Genomic DNA, 16,358 nt, shown 5'->3' with positions numbered 1-16,358 from the left:
ACAATATGCCCTTTACGGCTTATCCTCAGCCATTTTTAATTAGATAACATACAACATTGCAAGTTTTAAAACTAAAGATAGGTGTCATGCCAAGTAGCAAAAGTTTCTTTGATGGCTCTTTTCCCAGGTTAGTAACTTCTCCGGTGTTTGAACAACTATGTTTGAAATACAGTCTAACAGAATATCTATTTGCCTTCTCCTAAATTTACATTCAGGAAGATGATGATAAAATACTTCCTTAAATTTTAAGGGATTTGCATGTTCTTATTCTTTTGGAGTGTTCTATGAATTAATGAAATGAAAGTTAATATCCTTTAGGGGATTAACTGTAACTTTACGATAAATTAGATCATTATAAAGCAATGGCTTAGAATAAGAGTTTACTTCTCTTTGAATATCAAGGATTACTTTTCATTAGATTCTCTCTTTTTAGTAATGCATTTCTCGGTAAATATTTTATTATCACAATTGAAGGGCATTTGTAAATCCCATACATATATTTTATCCCATCTCTTTTTTCTTGGCTCATGTCCCTCCTCCTCCAGGAAACTCTTTTTCTGCCACCACCTGCAGCTGCCCCTCATTTTTGCTCCCATGGTGACTTGGACATCCTAAGTGCAATAGGCACGACAGTTGTGGTTTACTTGTGACTCAACTGTGATCTCTAGGAAGAGATCAGGGAGGAAAGGCTATTTCTGCACCCAGCACGGAGTGCACACAGTAGTAGTAGGCTCTCATTATGTGTAAACTGAATTCATGAACAAACGTTAGACAATTAAGTTTTTTCTATTCTATTAAAACTTAGAGAAGCTATCTTAAAAAAAAAGAAGCAGAATTAATCAGAATCAAATTTTAATCACATTCAGACATTTATTGCCTACTTAGCTAAAAAATCCAGCAACTCTATCTACAAGTTGGATCACATTGTGTACCATTCTCAGCAGTGACTTCCTCTTTCTGTCTTCTCAGCTTCCTCTTGGGGCATAACAGCCTAGGATCTGTTCTTACCTTGAGAGAAGCATAAGCCTCACATCAGTAACCAGGCCCCTTTTCAAGTCTGCACAACCTTGAAAATCCAGAGAGGTTAAATTATAGTCCGAACAGCTTGATCCCTCCTAACTTGTCTTCAATGGTGTCCTAAATCTCAGTGGTTACTGTGCAAATGCCCTTCAGTTTGGGCCTGACCTGGTACCTTTTCTTTCCTGAGTCCAGTAAGGATTTCTTTGGAATGTGGCCTGCAGAAACCACAGATGAATGGCACTCATTTCTTTGACAAATGGACCAGGTCAGAAAAGAACTGCCTAGTAATAACAATAAGAAGAGTATTACTAACACATATTTGGTGCTCAGTACACTTTTTACTTTTTCTTGTGTTTAAATAAGAGGTGCTGAGGTCCTAAATTACTAAGGCTGAGGCAGTAGAGAGAGTGGAAGAGAGAGATTCTAGAGTTGGATTGGAAATCAAATCAGTTGTACGTGGTGACCAAGTTGATATATTGCAGGTGAGGGAAAAAGCATTTTGAAAATGACTCTGTGTTTTCTCCTATGAATAATTAAATGCATGACAACATCATTAACTGAGCTAAGTAATTCAGAAGCGCGGGCAAATTTTATAAGAATAATGATGAAATGGAGAGTGTGGAGGAAGAGAGAAATGGTCCTGTGACAAACTCTGAAGAACCTTAACATGGTAAGGTAAACAAGAGGTGGGACAGTCCAGGTAAGACATACTATGTCAAAATGAATCATTGTTCTCAAACTTCTTTCTAGATTTTATAATATTTCTTTCAATACCTAGAAAATTAATTATGAATTATTTTAACCATGTTAGTATATCATTATCAATCAACATCTAAAAGTCCCTCTGTATAAAAAACGCTATCAAGAGACATAAAGACAGAAGGAACAAGTCGTGAGGAGAGAGTCAATAGTAAGTCCGAAAATTTTGTAATAGAATGACTAGAAGAAGACTGGCACTACTGGTAGAAATACAGATGTTGAAGGAAAAATTTTAATTTCCATTCACTGTGTGGGAATGTGACTTGTTCAATACAAACAAATGGTTCTTTAAAGAATTTCCCAGAATTCCTGTTAGCAAGGAGTAACTACTCTGTTGATTTTTTTAAATAAACTCCTTGCAGAGGTGATGAAAGCCAATCTTTTCTTCTATTTTTTTGAACCTGAAAGAATTTGAAAAGAACTTAAAATTTCAGGGTTTAGCACCATGAAAATATGACTAAGAATGAGCCTTCTAGAAAGAAAAGGCATTCTGAAAAATATATAAACAGAATGGAAATTTCATGCCGATACCATCTAAAGTGATTGGAATTATTTTATATCTTCTGGATGAGAAGCTGAACAAGCAGAAACTCTTAGAAATCCTTTAATCAGTGTTGAGTTCCAGCCAGTAACTCCTTACACATTTCAGACTGTTGTTAAAACCGTCGAGAAATTGTTTCTCCTGTGGAAGCAGAAAAAGATTCAGTTGATTATGATCCTCTGAATAGTTGTAGGGATTCAATGAATCCAGGCACTTTCTTATAAGAACTTTATGTGCATGTGGAACAACAGAGAGGCACCAATTAATCCTTGTTGATAGGTGGATGACGCTGAAGCCTGCAGTAAGGCCTGCAGGTCTGACAAACAAATGAGTTCAGGATCATAGTAGGAAGGAAAATCTTAATACCAAAATACTACCTCAAACACGTGGAGTCACTTATTTGTCATAGCCCCAAAGCAAAGATGAATCAAGAAAGATCAAATGGGACCTTTGCCCCTCTTTTACCCTGGGAAAGCTTCCAAGGTAGTCGCCTCTCTGAATCACCACGTGAAACCAGTGGGGGACTAGGATCCTTGACTGTTGTGGCTGTGCAGGTGTACAGATACCGGTAATAATTTCCAACTTTCAACTCGTTACGTTTAGGAAGGTTAGATCACTGCATTGTCCAGCCATATTAAGAGATATTCATGAACCATCTGTGGGTATCTGTGGGGTAGAGAAAATAGCGCTGGTCTTAGAATCAGAATTCAATACCCAATTTGCCTATGCTAGATGGGCAAATCTGAGCCTTAGGCCCCTCATCTATAAATGAGGATAATGATACATACTTCAACTGCATATTATAAGAATTAAGCAAAATAACATGTTGTAAACTTCCCTGGACAGAGTAGGCACTTAATAAATTATAAAAAATAAAAACAACCCATTGAACAGATATTTGTTGATAACATGTTATGGGCCAGACTGTCCAGAAAACTTCTGACTATATGAAATAATTTTTTATTATTCTCATATTTATTATTCCTTTTTATTATTCTCATATCATCGCTATCTGTATATTTAAATTTTGGAGCTTTCCTCATTGTTAGGTGAAGATTTTATTTAAAAAGAAAAGCAGAGGTAAAATTGAAATTGAAATTAATCTGCATCTATACTTTGCTGAAACCAGACAAGTGACATGAAAATCATCCCCAGGTAGGCCAGCCATTTGAATGACTGCGTCTAATTAGGGTCCCACAAAGAAGCCACATGAAAGTGGATACAACTTCCACTTTCGGGCTCCGATTGACAGAGGCTTTTCTGGATCATCCCCATAGCTCTCATCTTCTTGAAGGGCCTGCTGTTCTAAGCAAATTTAAAAGGCAGCATTCTTATCCTTTTCTAAAATTGGGGAATGATTTATTCCACAAATATTGGTACTAGAAACAGGCATGCAAATATGTGTCTCCTAAAAATATGTCATCTTTCATATAATTTTAGGGATACCTATGCAAAATAGACCCTCTATGAATGAATAGTCATGACGTCCAGCAACATGATAGAGTAAGACTTTTAGGTTCCATTGTCTCACCTACAAACATTGTGCCCCACCATAACCTTAAGCACAGGTATTAAAATCAGCAAAAGATCATTTACTCTAATTTACATAAAAGAAGAATGAGAAGAACTCAGGGGGCTTTGTGGGAAGACATATGTGCTGTTTCCCTTTGGATTTCATTTGATTAGATACACTTGTAAGTTTAAGGAAAATTGACTGTCATGACCAATTAGTTTTATTCTTACTCTTTATTGTCAGTACTCCAAAACACCAGCTGGTCTCCCAAAAGCATAAAGAGGCAAAACTATAGAACAAACAAGTGTGTTTGTGAGGGAGGTGGGGGAGATGCAGGGAACAGTCCTCCTTCCTCCCTAAGTAAACCCAATAGGCTGTGTATCTATAGCTCCTGAAAATGTCCAGGAAGTCTTAGTCACAGATGTGCTCAACTGGTCCCTCAAGCCTAGCACTAAAGAGGAACCATTAGCCTTGGCATGGGTCACACACAGATTCTTTACCTTTCTCTCTGTCTCTACTTGCTGTCCCTTTGCCTCAAAAACAGATTGGGGAAAGACAAGGTTGGGACAGCGGAGGGAATAATTTAGTTCTTGGTTTTATGAGTATGGCAAAATACAATAGGCTATTTTGCCACGCTGAAGTCCCAGACTTTCTAACTTTAATCAAGGTTGAGAAAAACTGATCCTGGTGGTAGTTTGATGCATTCCACAAAGCTGGGGCTACCCATGTAAGAATGTTATGTCAGACAGCTATTTCCAAAGCTAAATGCAAAGAAGATCAAATAAGCTGGCTCTGGTTGGTTGTGAATTAATCAAAAATCAAGAACTTGAATGTTATTTGTTAAAAATTTTCTATAAATTGAGGAGAAAATAAACCCATGAAATCCATTGTATGTTGGTTGCATATTTTATAGAATAGGACCCAAGTACTAAGATCTGGGTCTCTTCTGTCTCATCCTAGACTCGGTATATTCTCACTAAATCAGAATTTTTTTTTTTTTTTTTTGAAATGAACAAACTAAATTTCATATTTCAAATTCGCAGTTATCAGCTGGTTTTTACAATGCATTTTTTAAAATTTAATTCTCACAAATACTCTGCTAAGTATTACACTCCCCATTTTACAGATAAGGAAATGGAGGCTCTGAGAAGTTAAGTGCCTTGTGAGAGGTCACATACTTAAGTGAGGGCAACAATATTCAAATAGAATTCTTTCTTGTGCCAAGTCTCATGCTCTTGTGAAAACATCACCTTGCATTTCTAAAGAAGTAGGTAAACCAGTTTTAAAAGTCCTCATAATTATGAGGGCTAATACATAAAATTATTATGATTTTGTATTAAAAATTTTATCAAAATTAGGTTGTACGAGCATGTGCTTATTGGCCAATAGGCAGTTAGAAGTTACTTTTACATTTCCCAGCAAATAATTTGTCATCACTCTTTTGGAAATGCTCGTTCCTTTCTCAAAGACGAAATGCATCCTGGCAATCTAGCATTTTCTGGCAGGGAAAGGGCCAGAGTCAACAGTAAGGAAAGGATACAACTGCCAGGAGAAGCTGCCAGCAAACCATGTACCCCTGCCAAAAAAAAATTTATTTTGTTTGGCATATGGGTTCATAGTTACCAAACAAGTCGAAGCAGCAAGATTAGTGGGTTTCACCAGTTTGAAAAAACCCATCAAAGCCATTATCACTTATATGATCAAACTTTTAATGTATATTTATAAACCAATATCAACTTTGATTATCCTAAATAAGGGGAAATATAACAAATGTGTTTGCAAATTTTATGGCTCCATGCTCCATATTCTTAAATACATTATGGTTTCCTTAGAATCATAGACTCATAGCCATAGTAGGAACTTTAGGACTTAAAACAGTGAGCCCTATCATTTTCCAGAAGGAAAATCCACATTCTTGACAAAAAATAGCCAAAGATCACACCAGCCTCAGAGCCACATCTTGAGTCCAAATATTCCCTTTTGCCCAAAGTTATACAACTAGCTATTGACAGAACTGGAAGTAGGCCTTCAGCTGTCTTTTTTCTTCTCCACATAGCTTAGTATTTTGCTATCTCAAAGAGGAATAAAGAGATAAAGTTATGAAAAGCAAAATAAATAAGCTGATATACTCAGACATTATAATAAAATAGATATCCAAAGGCAAAAAATATCATCAAAAGTAGAAAGAGTCTACTGTAACTCAAAGATCAAATTCATTTTATTTTCTGATTTCTCTTTTGTTTTCTTTTCCAGAAACCCTTAAAACCAACTGGGGTAAATATCTGTTACTTCATTTTGTCGAAGGCAGGTAGTTAATGCTTATAATAATTGATTTAAAATTCGAAACTGTCTTGGCATTTTCCCCTGGTGACCTATTTGAAGCAAACTCAACTAACTTTCTAAAGAGCTAATTCCTTTAATTTTTAATGAACATTAGACAATATATAAAAATAATAATTTTGGTGTATGGCCTAAAGGAAATTTTAATATTAACTTCACTGAATTACAAAAGTTTTACTGCTAATTTTATGCCAGTTTCCAGGCAAGTAAAACGTTTCTACTTTGTAAGTTTGTAAGTTTTATACCTTAGCTCTACTCTCTACTCTCACTGTGATAATGTTTAGACAAAATGAAGAATGGGGTGGGAACCCAGGGGGGAATCTTAAGAGACAATGTGCGAGAAAGAAGAGTCAAGGAAAAGATCGAAATTCCTGAAATTAATCAACGAAAAATAATTCTAAGATTGTTTTGTTTTGTCTCAGATATTTTGTAAAATCTCAGTGGTCAAGACAAATTTTAAAATATTTGTTTTTGCCTCAGTGGCTTCACATTGATCAACTGTTAAGTCCTGCAAGAAAATTGGATTGCATGAATTTTTTTCAATTATCTTTCTTATTTATTTATTTATTTATTTATTTATTTATTTATTTATTTATTTATTGTGGTAACATTGGTTTATAACATTGTATAAATTTCAGGTGTACGTCATTATACTTCTATTTCTGCATAGACTACATCGTGTTCACCACCCAAATACTAATTACAATCTATCACCACACACATATGCCTAATCATCCCTTTATCAATTATCTTTGTCAGCAACTTCTTCCATACATTAAGTTATGTTTCAGTATCTCAAAGTGAGAAACAGCTCTTGCTCCTTTAACCTTTGTTTTCACCCATTTCTGCCACAAAAAAATTTAAGAAATTAAGTACCATTTTTTCACTTAATTCTCACAACAATCCAATGGGGAAACAGACACAATTAAATAATTTGCTGAAGGTTACATAGCTAGTAAAAGACCCAGAATTCCCAGCTGGTTAGGCTAACCTCCAAAACAAAGCTGTTAACCACTACTTTACCATTTTTTTCAGACTAAATTCTTATGATTAATTGAATTTATAAAATCAGAAACTCCTACTAGGCCTTACTCTACAAATAAGTAAGATCAGAAATGCTTACCTTTCATAGACCAATCACAGTAGTTTATTAAATTTCTTAGCTTGTTTTTCTTTATGTATTCATCATTGTTGCTGAAATTCCAGATCTTAGAGTAAATATAACCATACACATTTGTGTACTCCACCAAAAAATATAAGTAAATAAAAGTAGCTTCCATGCTTGCAAATTCTAATACTACACCTTTCCTGAATGGCTCTCAATGATTTCTCATAAAAATGGCTCCAATACTGTTATTAGTTTACAGAAATAAATATTCTTTAACTTTTCAGTAGCTAAATAGATCACTTGCTTTTATTATCTTGATCAGCCTCAAGCAATGGGGAAAAATAGGTAAAAGTTGAGGAAGGCAAGTTTAGAGAGGTTGTAAATAACTCAGGTAAGCAATTACCTGAAACATACTTCTCCAATTACCACAAAACACATTTTTCCAAAGTTGGAGACAGATCATTATTCTTGTGACTTGTTCCTTGACAAAAAGCTTACCACAGTCAAATTTGGGAGATAAAGATTATTCTATGTTGCTTTTGATGACTCTCAATGTGCATTTGCACTTTTTAGTTGAGGTTTACTCTCTTTTTCCCAGAACACTTCTTTTGCTTCTGGATCTGCACAGCCCTTTCACTGGCAGAAAGTCTAGTCCTCCTGAGAGCAGAATGAAGGTTGACATTTTCTTAAGTCACCCTGCCTCCTCAGCCACAGTGATTGGTTGAGGGATGGGAACCTGTTCCAAGCTAGTTCAATCATAGATAGCCACTAATTCAGCCACGGTAATTGGTCTGGTGGTGGGGGTGTGACCTAGACTTTGCAGATCAGAATCTTTCCTTGAGAGCTTTCTCACTGGAGTTGGGGTAAAAAAGTATTATCTCTTTGTTCTTGAGAATATGATTGTGAGCTGGGGGATCTTGTCTATCTTGAGGAGAAGTCAGTCTGAGAATGTGAGGCAATATGCAAAGGAAGAAGAGATGAAAGCCAGAGAGACAGAAGACACGGGGGTTCAATTCTCTGGCTCTAGTTGTCCCAAAGCACTACAACATTGGCTCTTTCTTCAGTTGAGTTCCTGTTGCTTAAAACCAAAGATCCTGACTACCATGCCACAGAGGAGGTAACACTTGAGCTAGACTACTACAGAAAGTTCAATATGCCCGGTGTTTGATACATGAAAGGACATTCTAGGAAAGTTTGTGCTCTAAAAGGACACATGTGATTGGGGAACAGTAAGTAGACACGTATGTCTCAAATGTAAGTTGTGTTCAGGGAATAGCTGCTTTATTTATTGTTTTGATTTGCTTTTTACCCAACTACTTTTAAAAAAATACAGTGCGGGTCTATAGCAAGAAATATACAACATCAAACGTAGTATGAATTGCTACCATTATGGGAGTTTTCTATTAGCCATGCATTTTCTGAAGTGCTTTGCATAAAGCAGCTGTTTTCAAACGCGATAAGCAGAGCCCCATACATTGCATGGAGTGACGGACTTGGGGAAGTATAGGTACCAGCATGAACATAGAGGAGGCAAAATTTGGTGGTCTCCTGTCCCAGGCCCACATTTGAATAAAGCATCCCCTCTCTCTCTTTGTTCAGTAATGGGCTTTCACATATGATTGCTTCTGAACAAATGTTATGCTCCTAAAATGTATATAAAACTATTGATGGACATCTCAATTCTCGTGATAAAGCCCTGAGACATAGTATTATCCCCAGTTTATAGCTGTAGGAACTAAGCCTTAAAAAGAGTAAAGAACGTGCTCAACATTACCTAGCCAGTAAAAGACAGAGGCAAGTTTTAGGCTTTGCTTTCTTAGCCTGGCCCCAGAGCCCCATGATACTGTTCGCAGAACACCCTAACAACTCCTTCCAGGACAGTGGCCTGCTTACTGCTCCTCATATTTTCTTCTTCTTTCTGTTAAAACTGAAATAGCCAAAGACCAAGCATAAATCTGTAGTCTGACAGGTAGTTAGACTACCTGTAATTGACTTGATGCAGCAATGAAACATACCCCAGAGCAGTTGTAGAACATCTTTCAAGTGGGAAGGAGAAGCATCCTACATAAGTTTTGAGTTCCTGCTGAAGAATTCAGAGGCAGGTCTAAGCGAAGTAGCAATCAGTTCTGGATTAGTTGCTGTTTCTGAGATGGGAATGGGAGATGCAGGGATTAACTAGGGTTGGGGGTGGTCATGAGGGGAAGGCAGTGTAGCAATTGAGTGTTCGCAGTAATAGATGGGAAGAATAAAGCAGATCTGGAGCATGATTGGTAACACAACACCAGGCACTCAACGAAGGGGTCATTATGGCATTTTACAGCTGCTGCGTGACCTTGGAAGTGTCTCCAGTTAAGTTTAGAGTTGGCATTATCTCTGTCTATCATTCTAACTTGAATCAAGACAGGCGGCTTGGTTCTTTTTCCATCTGAGCTTAATTTCACTCTTTCAGTCCCAGAAGACTTTTACTCTGTTACTTCTCTAAACCAGCAGGAGTGTTATTGAACTTGACAAATTTCAATAGCAAACAGCCACTGATGTGTACCTAACACACCTATATATATTAAGCATGCCTCTAGGCAGTGGGGAATCAACCATCTTATCAAACTTCTTTCTTCCCTCAGCCCAGGGCCAATTATAAGACTTTGAAAGAATTCAAAGTAATGTCCTACCAAGACAAGTTGGAGGACCCCTGGACTGAGCAGTAAAATAAATGCCTTTTTGATGTTGTGGATTTTTAATATCATCTCTCTGATAGGGAAAAAAACTACTTCCTGAGTAAAAACATTAATGGGAATGGGTAACCCCTTCCTTATCCCAGGTCCCTAAAAGTGGAGAGAGTATGCGATAGAAGAAGTATATGGAGAGACATAGCAAAGGTTCCATTGAGGTCACCGTGGTGTCCTTTGGCTTCTTCCTTAAACCCCTTTGCCAACCTTTTTACTTTCTCTCCCACCTGTGCTCCGTAATCAGAAAAGGTTCCGGGCTTATGCGTGAAAGAATTATTCATATTATAACATTATGGGCTAGTACTCACTATATGCAGAGCTTCGTGTTAGTCAACACAGCTGAAAATATCATTTGGATATATTCCATGTCCTGAAGTTGTCAACAGTCTAGAGATATTAATAGTTGTGAACACAAAAAGTGACACGATGTGGAGAAAATTCTAAGTATTATGGCATCATCGGTGATAGCAAAGCAGTAGCAGTTTGGACTGGACCATGGTTTCCAAATTTAAGTATCATAAAAGAGATTTGTATTAAAAACTGACTAGAGTGGGTCTCTACTTATAAAACCTGCAGAGATTGTCAAGCACTGCTTAACTTTTAACTGAAATATCTCTTCTGAATATGTAAGTCCCTCTAGCAGGAATCCTTCCTGAAGGAAATAAATCTGGACAGTTTGGGTAAAAAATCAAGAAAATCCATTAGAAAAGACATAGTACTCTAAATTGGCTTTACATTTATTCTGATAGGGAAAAATGATTCACCAGATTGATGATTTGTTCATGTTTGACATCAAGTAGATAAGTGAAAAGCAAAATATATGTTTACTGCATACCGTGTAAGTACCGAAATTATGTTTGATAACAGTATTCTGATATACATTTTGTTAGATATAAAACCAATATATGTTGAAAACCCCTCAAGAATATAAGGATCCCACATTTAAAGTGACTTTAAATAGGAATTCAGTCAGCTCTCTAATTTGTGCTTGGAATGTGGAAGAGAATTGAAGACAAAGACCACAATTACATAAGCTTGAGCCATTAGAGAAATTAAATATAACACACATAAACATGAAGAGTTTATTTAAAATAAATCAAATATCCTGATGTTGAAGCCACAAATTATGAAATTGTGTTTGGTTTTCATTCTAACACCAGAACTTCAAAATGGCATTCACAATTGACCAAACTTCTCTCTGTGGCCGCAGTTTGCACTGAGCCAACCCCCATATTCAGGCAAGTACATGAATGTGTACCCGTCACTGATGTAATTTGTGGTCAAAGGACAGAGCATTGCAGAGACCCTGCAGTCATTCTCAGACTAAGGTCTTTAGGACAGATCATTTAAATCAGGTCAAACATTGAAAACCGATGTTTTTCTGTGTGATTGAGGTTTATTATTGGTCATCTTATCGGAATAAAATAACGTGTGGGTTGTGGCATATTTTAAAAATATCTATGTAGAAAAATAGAAGGAAAAATATGGTAAGAATAAAAAGACTCTTTGAAACAGCTTAGGTGCTGTGTTTTCCTGTATGTCGTTAATTTCCCTTCGGTGCCTTTTCCTTGACACATTGAGTACAGGGTGTAGTATCCTTCTGCATTTCTAGAACTGGTCCCTTTCCAAAGCTATATGCAGAAAGTGGCAGAGAGGTAGAAAAAGCATGTCCTTTGGAGGGGGACCAATCTGAGATCTAATCCTGGCCCTGCCCTCTACTGGCTATTGGCCTTGAACCAGTCATTTTACCTGAATCTGAGTTACATAAGCTATAAGATCAACATGATAAGACCTTCAATGTTAAAAATTATTATCCCCACCCTGATACTAATCCCGCTAACATGACTGTCAAAAAACAACATAATCTGAATTAACAGCACAACTTAGAGCCTATTAATTAGCCTTATCAGCCTATCATTCCTAAACCAATTCAGTGAAAACAGCCTTAATATCTCCCTGACATTCTTTTCCGACCCCTTATCAGCACCCTTGCTAGTACTAACCACATGGCTGCTTCCACTCATAATTATACCCAGCCAACATCACCTATCCAAAGAACCCCTAGCCCGAGAAAAGCTCTATATTACAATACTTATACTCCAAACATTCCTAGGCTGTTGTATTAATGTGGTAATATATATAAAGGGCCAGCACAGTGTCTGTCTCATGGCTGTAGAACAGTAAATAGGAGCTTTCATAGTTGTTATTAGTGTTATGATTCTTATTGATAATATTAGTTTGCAGCATCTGCATTGATGAGGCCAGAAGCAGTTACTCGAGGGCCATTTATATTGCCCTTGCTGTTCTACCCTCACTTTTTGACCCTCACAGTCCTGCTCATTTCTAAGAACCACTTCATCTGTGTCTGATAACGCTTTCTCTCTCATGTTTTCCATGCAGCACCGAACGCTGCTAACGGGGCAATAGTGGAATACAGGCGTGTAGATAGACACAGTCATCTTCCACCGTATAGGGAACATGACTGTGCTCTCAATGACCAGAGATTCAAGAGAAATGCCTTGAATCTTCCTGAATATAAGAGGAATATTCCAAAGAAAGGGCTGTTTTAGGCCACTGTTAATATGGCACATAATAATGATTTAAGGTTTCAAATTTAGAGAATAAACTTTAAAAAATGGACACAAAGCTGGTATATTTACAAGCTCTTGACTGTATTTTTTAGCCGGTCACTCACTCCAGCAGTGAGGTCACTGAAGATAGTGCCTAATAGGTGTGGAGAGTTGGAAGGAAGAGTACGCCTTTTTGGTCCCACTTTTCAGCCCTTTCTCAAAAATGCCAGTGTGAACAGGACCTTCACCCATGAACTTACCTGACCACAGGAAGAGCCCTTCTAGGTGGCACCCCAGACATAATTTAAGTCCATAGTGTATGACATCATTTTTGGGGGTTTTTTGGTGAGGAAGATTGGCCCTGGGCTAACATCCACTCCCATCTTTCTCTACTTTATATGTGGGACATCTGCCACAGCATGGCTTGTTGAGCAGTATGTAGGTCTGCACCCAGGATCTAAACCCGAAAACCCCAGGCTGCCGAAGTGCAGGGTGCAAACTTAACCATTCCACCACCGGGCCGGCCCCACATCGTTTTTATTTTTAATTCACAGCATAATATCTCAGAGGAATTGTTCTATAGGTAAAAATTTGAATAGAAAATTATTTACTATTATCAAAAATACATTCCTCAAATCATTGTTTATAATAAGCACCTAAATGTCTTAAAACCATTAGCATATGAAATTATGCAAGATCTATCCAGTATTCCTATGATGTCATTATCCCATTATTAGCATTTATAATAATGCTAACATTATGAGCATTTTTACTGCATTTCTTTGTCTTACTTTTTAACAGCTTACTTATGTTTTTTTACTTATCTGTATATGTTTCTTGACCTATTGCCTTCTGGTAGGAATTTGGGACTGATGGATCATATGGAAAACATAAAACATTTGTGATCTTATTATCTTAAATGATTTATATGAACATGTTGTATAAACAGTCCACGTGCTCTCACATGCAAAATCCTTGATCGAACATTTTTGGTTTTCTTAAATCACTCAAGAATACAAGCTGTTTGCTTTTATTTGTTTGCTTGTTTGTTTTGCTTTTTGTTTTTTTTTTTAAAGGAACCACTTAGTTTTCAGGGTTACATATCTGGCCTTCCCCAAAGCAGGGTAAATGAGCTATAGTGACTGTTATCAATGAAATAATACGCACATTTTTGGTTCACTTTATAGGTGCATCCACTGTCTTACCAAGTCTTCTCGGCTTACTGCTGCCTGCCCTTGGCATCCTTGCCTTCTTGGAGTTCTGAATGTGGTGTGACAGCTGCTGTTCCCAACCCAGCTCAGAGAACATCCTTCATCCCTGTGATGACTAAAATTTCCTCCAACTCCTGCGGCTCCCTCCTAAGCCAAATAAATTATTCTTTAACAAACTATCAACTGATTTATAACACATGTTATGACTGAGGCATTCAGGAACCCCTTCATCCAAAAGAATAAACTTTTAAATGGATATAAAATGATTCTTAACTCGTTCCAATATGCCTTATAAACCATTTAACCTGATTCTGTGACAGTTGCATGATTTAATCCCATGGGACAAGTTACAGTGTTCAATCCAATACTATAGGCTGTAGAGTGAAAGTAAAATCACCATACACAGGTGCTTTAAATTTAATAACAAGTTGTGAAATAAATAGAGGTTGAAATGTTGATCGTATGTGGTAAATGTAAGAGTAATACAGTCTCTTGTATTATCCTCTCTGTCTTGGGTCCTGCATATTTTCAAATGGCCCCTGTCATTCATGACATTTTGAGTTTTCTTGAAATAAACATATAGAGTATAACTGAAACATTTTGACGTCATTCCATTACCAAATCATTTGACTGAAAGATTTTGAATATTGAAAACCAAATTCTAGAACTTATTATCAGTATTCTTATTTTGAAAGTAATTTTATAAATATTTAATTTTCAGAATCAGTAATACTTTTAAGTTAGTTTTTTAATAGTAAAGTTAACATGCCGTATGAAGATTTCTTTTTACTTTTGTATTCTACTCTGAAGTTATTTTATGCTTTTCTTATCAGTTTCAAACCTCAAAAATCACAGCTCTTATCTAGAGTATCATCATATTGCTGTATTTATTCATATGTGAAATGATGAATTTTGAAAAGTAGAGTGCTTCCATTTTTTAATTGAGATGTGACCATCTTTACACAGCTAGGAATAAATGACAATTAAGTGAATGTCAGAATTATCTAATAATATTCTAGTATCTTTGTTTTTGTGCTTCATTTCTTTATTAAAGGTATGGGATCAAGAAATCACCTATAGATTGGAAAACTACAGTGTTCCTTATTTTTTTTAATTTAGTTTTAAACTCATTTCCTGCTTCAATGCAATACTGAAAACTGGCTAAAAATACCAAATCAATATGTTGCTAATGGTACTTTGAAGAGTATGCAAAACCGGAAGGCCAAGAGGCGAAAAATAATGCATCTGTCCAATGGTGTCTCCCAAGGGTTGGTGCTTTAGGTTTTTATAAGTTGTGAAAAGGAATATGCACATTTCATTCTCCATGGTGTGCACGGAAATGTGTTTGAGTGTGGATGTGAAAGAAATCGAGTAATAAAGGATTAGCTGGCTCGTGAAATAGTGCAATGTCTGATGCTTCAAGAGGTATAATCCTATTTTATTAGCACAACTTTGCTAGCTAATTAGAGATAGAGTTTATCTTTTTAGAAAGGATACCTTACAGGTTCATTAAAAAGTATTTACAGGCAGCAAAATAGATCTATTACTACTTTACCCCCTTTTCTTTAATTTGTATAATTTTTGTACTATATATCTATGTGTAAATGTTTAGAGCTTTCATTATGAAAAAATCAATAAATATTTCATTAGTTTACATTTAACTCTTTGTTATAAAATGAAACTTTTTAAAAGTAAGTGAAATGGATGATTTCCCAGTGGAAGTATGTCAACAGTCTTAAGATCATTACCAGATTTCATAAAATATTTAATTATTTAAAAGAGAAACAAAATCTCTTCATACTTTAGGAAAACAAATACTCTGTAAGCTTTCTGTACAAATGTTTGTGCTTTCATTGTTACACTTTGGGGTTTTCCTTTTGCAATGTGACCCACCTTGGGCATTTTTATATAATCAACAACAACTAAATCTTTTGCCAAATGCATGCTTGCCTTTTATTTTCTAATGTATGGTAATAAAGAGCAAAACTGGTTAGATTTTGCATGAAGTGGTTCTGAAAGGTAAGAAGAAAACAGACTTTGGAGGTTGTTTAATTTTAAATTTGTGACAGAGATAAGGTAGATTAAAATCTCTCATATACTGATAACTGAAGCTTTTCATTTCCTCATACGATTGTAAAATTTGACTGGGACCATCAGTTTTAAACTGTTGTCAAAAACTAATGTATCATCTGCTTTAAGACGCAAGATTCTTAATTAAACTTTATATAGATATAGACACATCTGTTGTTTCTTTGTATTTCAGGAAAGGTGATAGTAGTTTTATTTGATACTGATAAATATTGAATTGATTTTTTTAGTTATTTTTTATCATTTTTTCAATGGAGTAGTATAGGACTGTGCTTTGTCCTTTTTATGAATGAAAACAAATTATAAAGAAATAAATGTCTTACTGTTACCCAAAAAATAACAACTGTCCTTTCAATTCACCTAAACTTGAAAATTCATTTTTAGAAGGTTTTCATTATAAGTTCAATAGCATGGACTAAATATTACTTCTTAAGCAACAGTTCAATTAAAGGTTCTACAAAAAGTGTACGCACATACATCAA

The 16,358-nt window shown here is 36.0% G+C and overlaps 1 protein-coding gene across 2 annotated transcripts in view; it reads left to right on the top strand.

Moving 5' to 3' along the window:
* The window catches only part of CNTN1 (contactin 1), a 354,640-nt gene extending 338,614 nt beyond the window's left edge, over positions 1 to 16,026 (top strand). For both annotated transcript variants that reach the window (XM_014786370.2, XM_087442559.1), the window contains one exon: positions 13,765 to 16,026. In XM_014786370.2, coding sequence (XP_014641856.1) covers positions 13,765 to 13,841 — 77 coding nt within the window. In that variant the 3' untranslated portion in view covers positions 13,842 to 16,026. The remainder of the gene's footprint in view (positions 1 to 13,764) is intronic.
* The last annotated feature ends 332 nt before the right edge of the window (positions 16,027 to 16,358 follow it).

Source organism: Ceratotherium simum, chromosome 17 (genome assembly GCF_057802395.1).
Source record: "Ceratotherium simum simum isolate JZ-2026a chromosome 17, ASM5780239v1, whole genome shotgun sequence".
Lineage (NCBI taxonomy): Eukaryota > Metazoa > Chordata > Mammalia > Perissodactyla > Rhinocerotidae > Ceratotherium > Ceratotherium simum.
The sequence above is the reverse complement of the archived record's forward strand: the minus strand, read 5'-3'. Positions and strand labels throughout refer to the sequence as shown.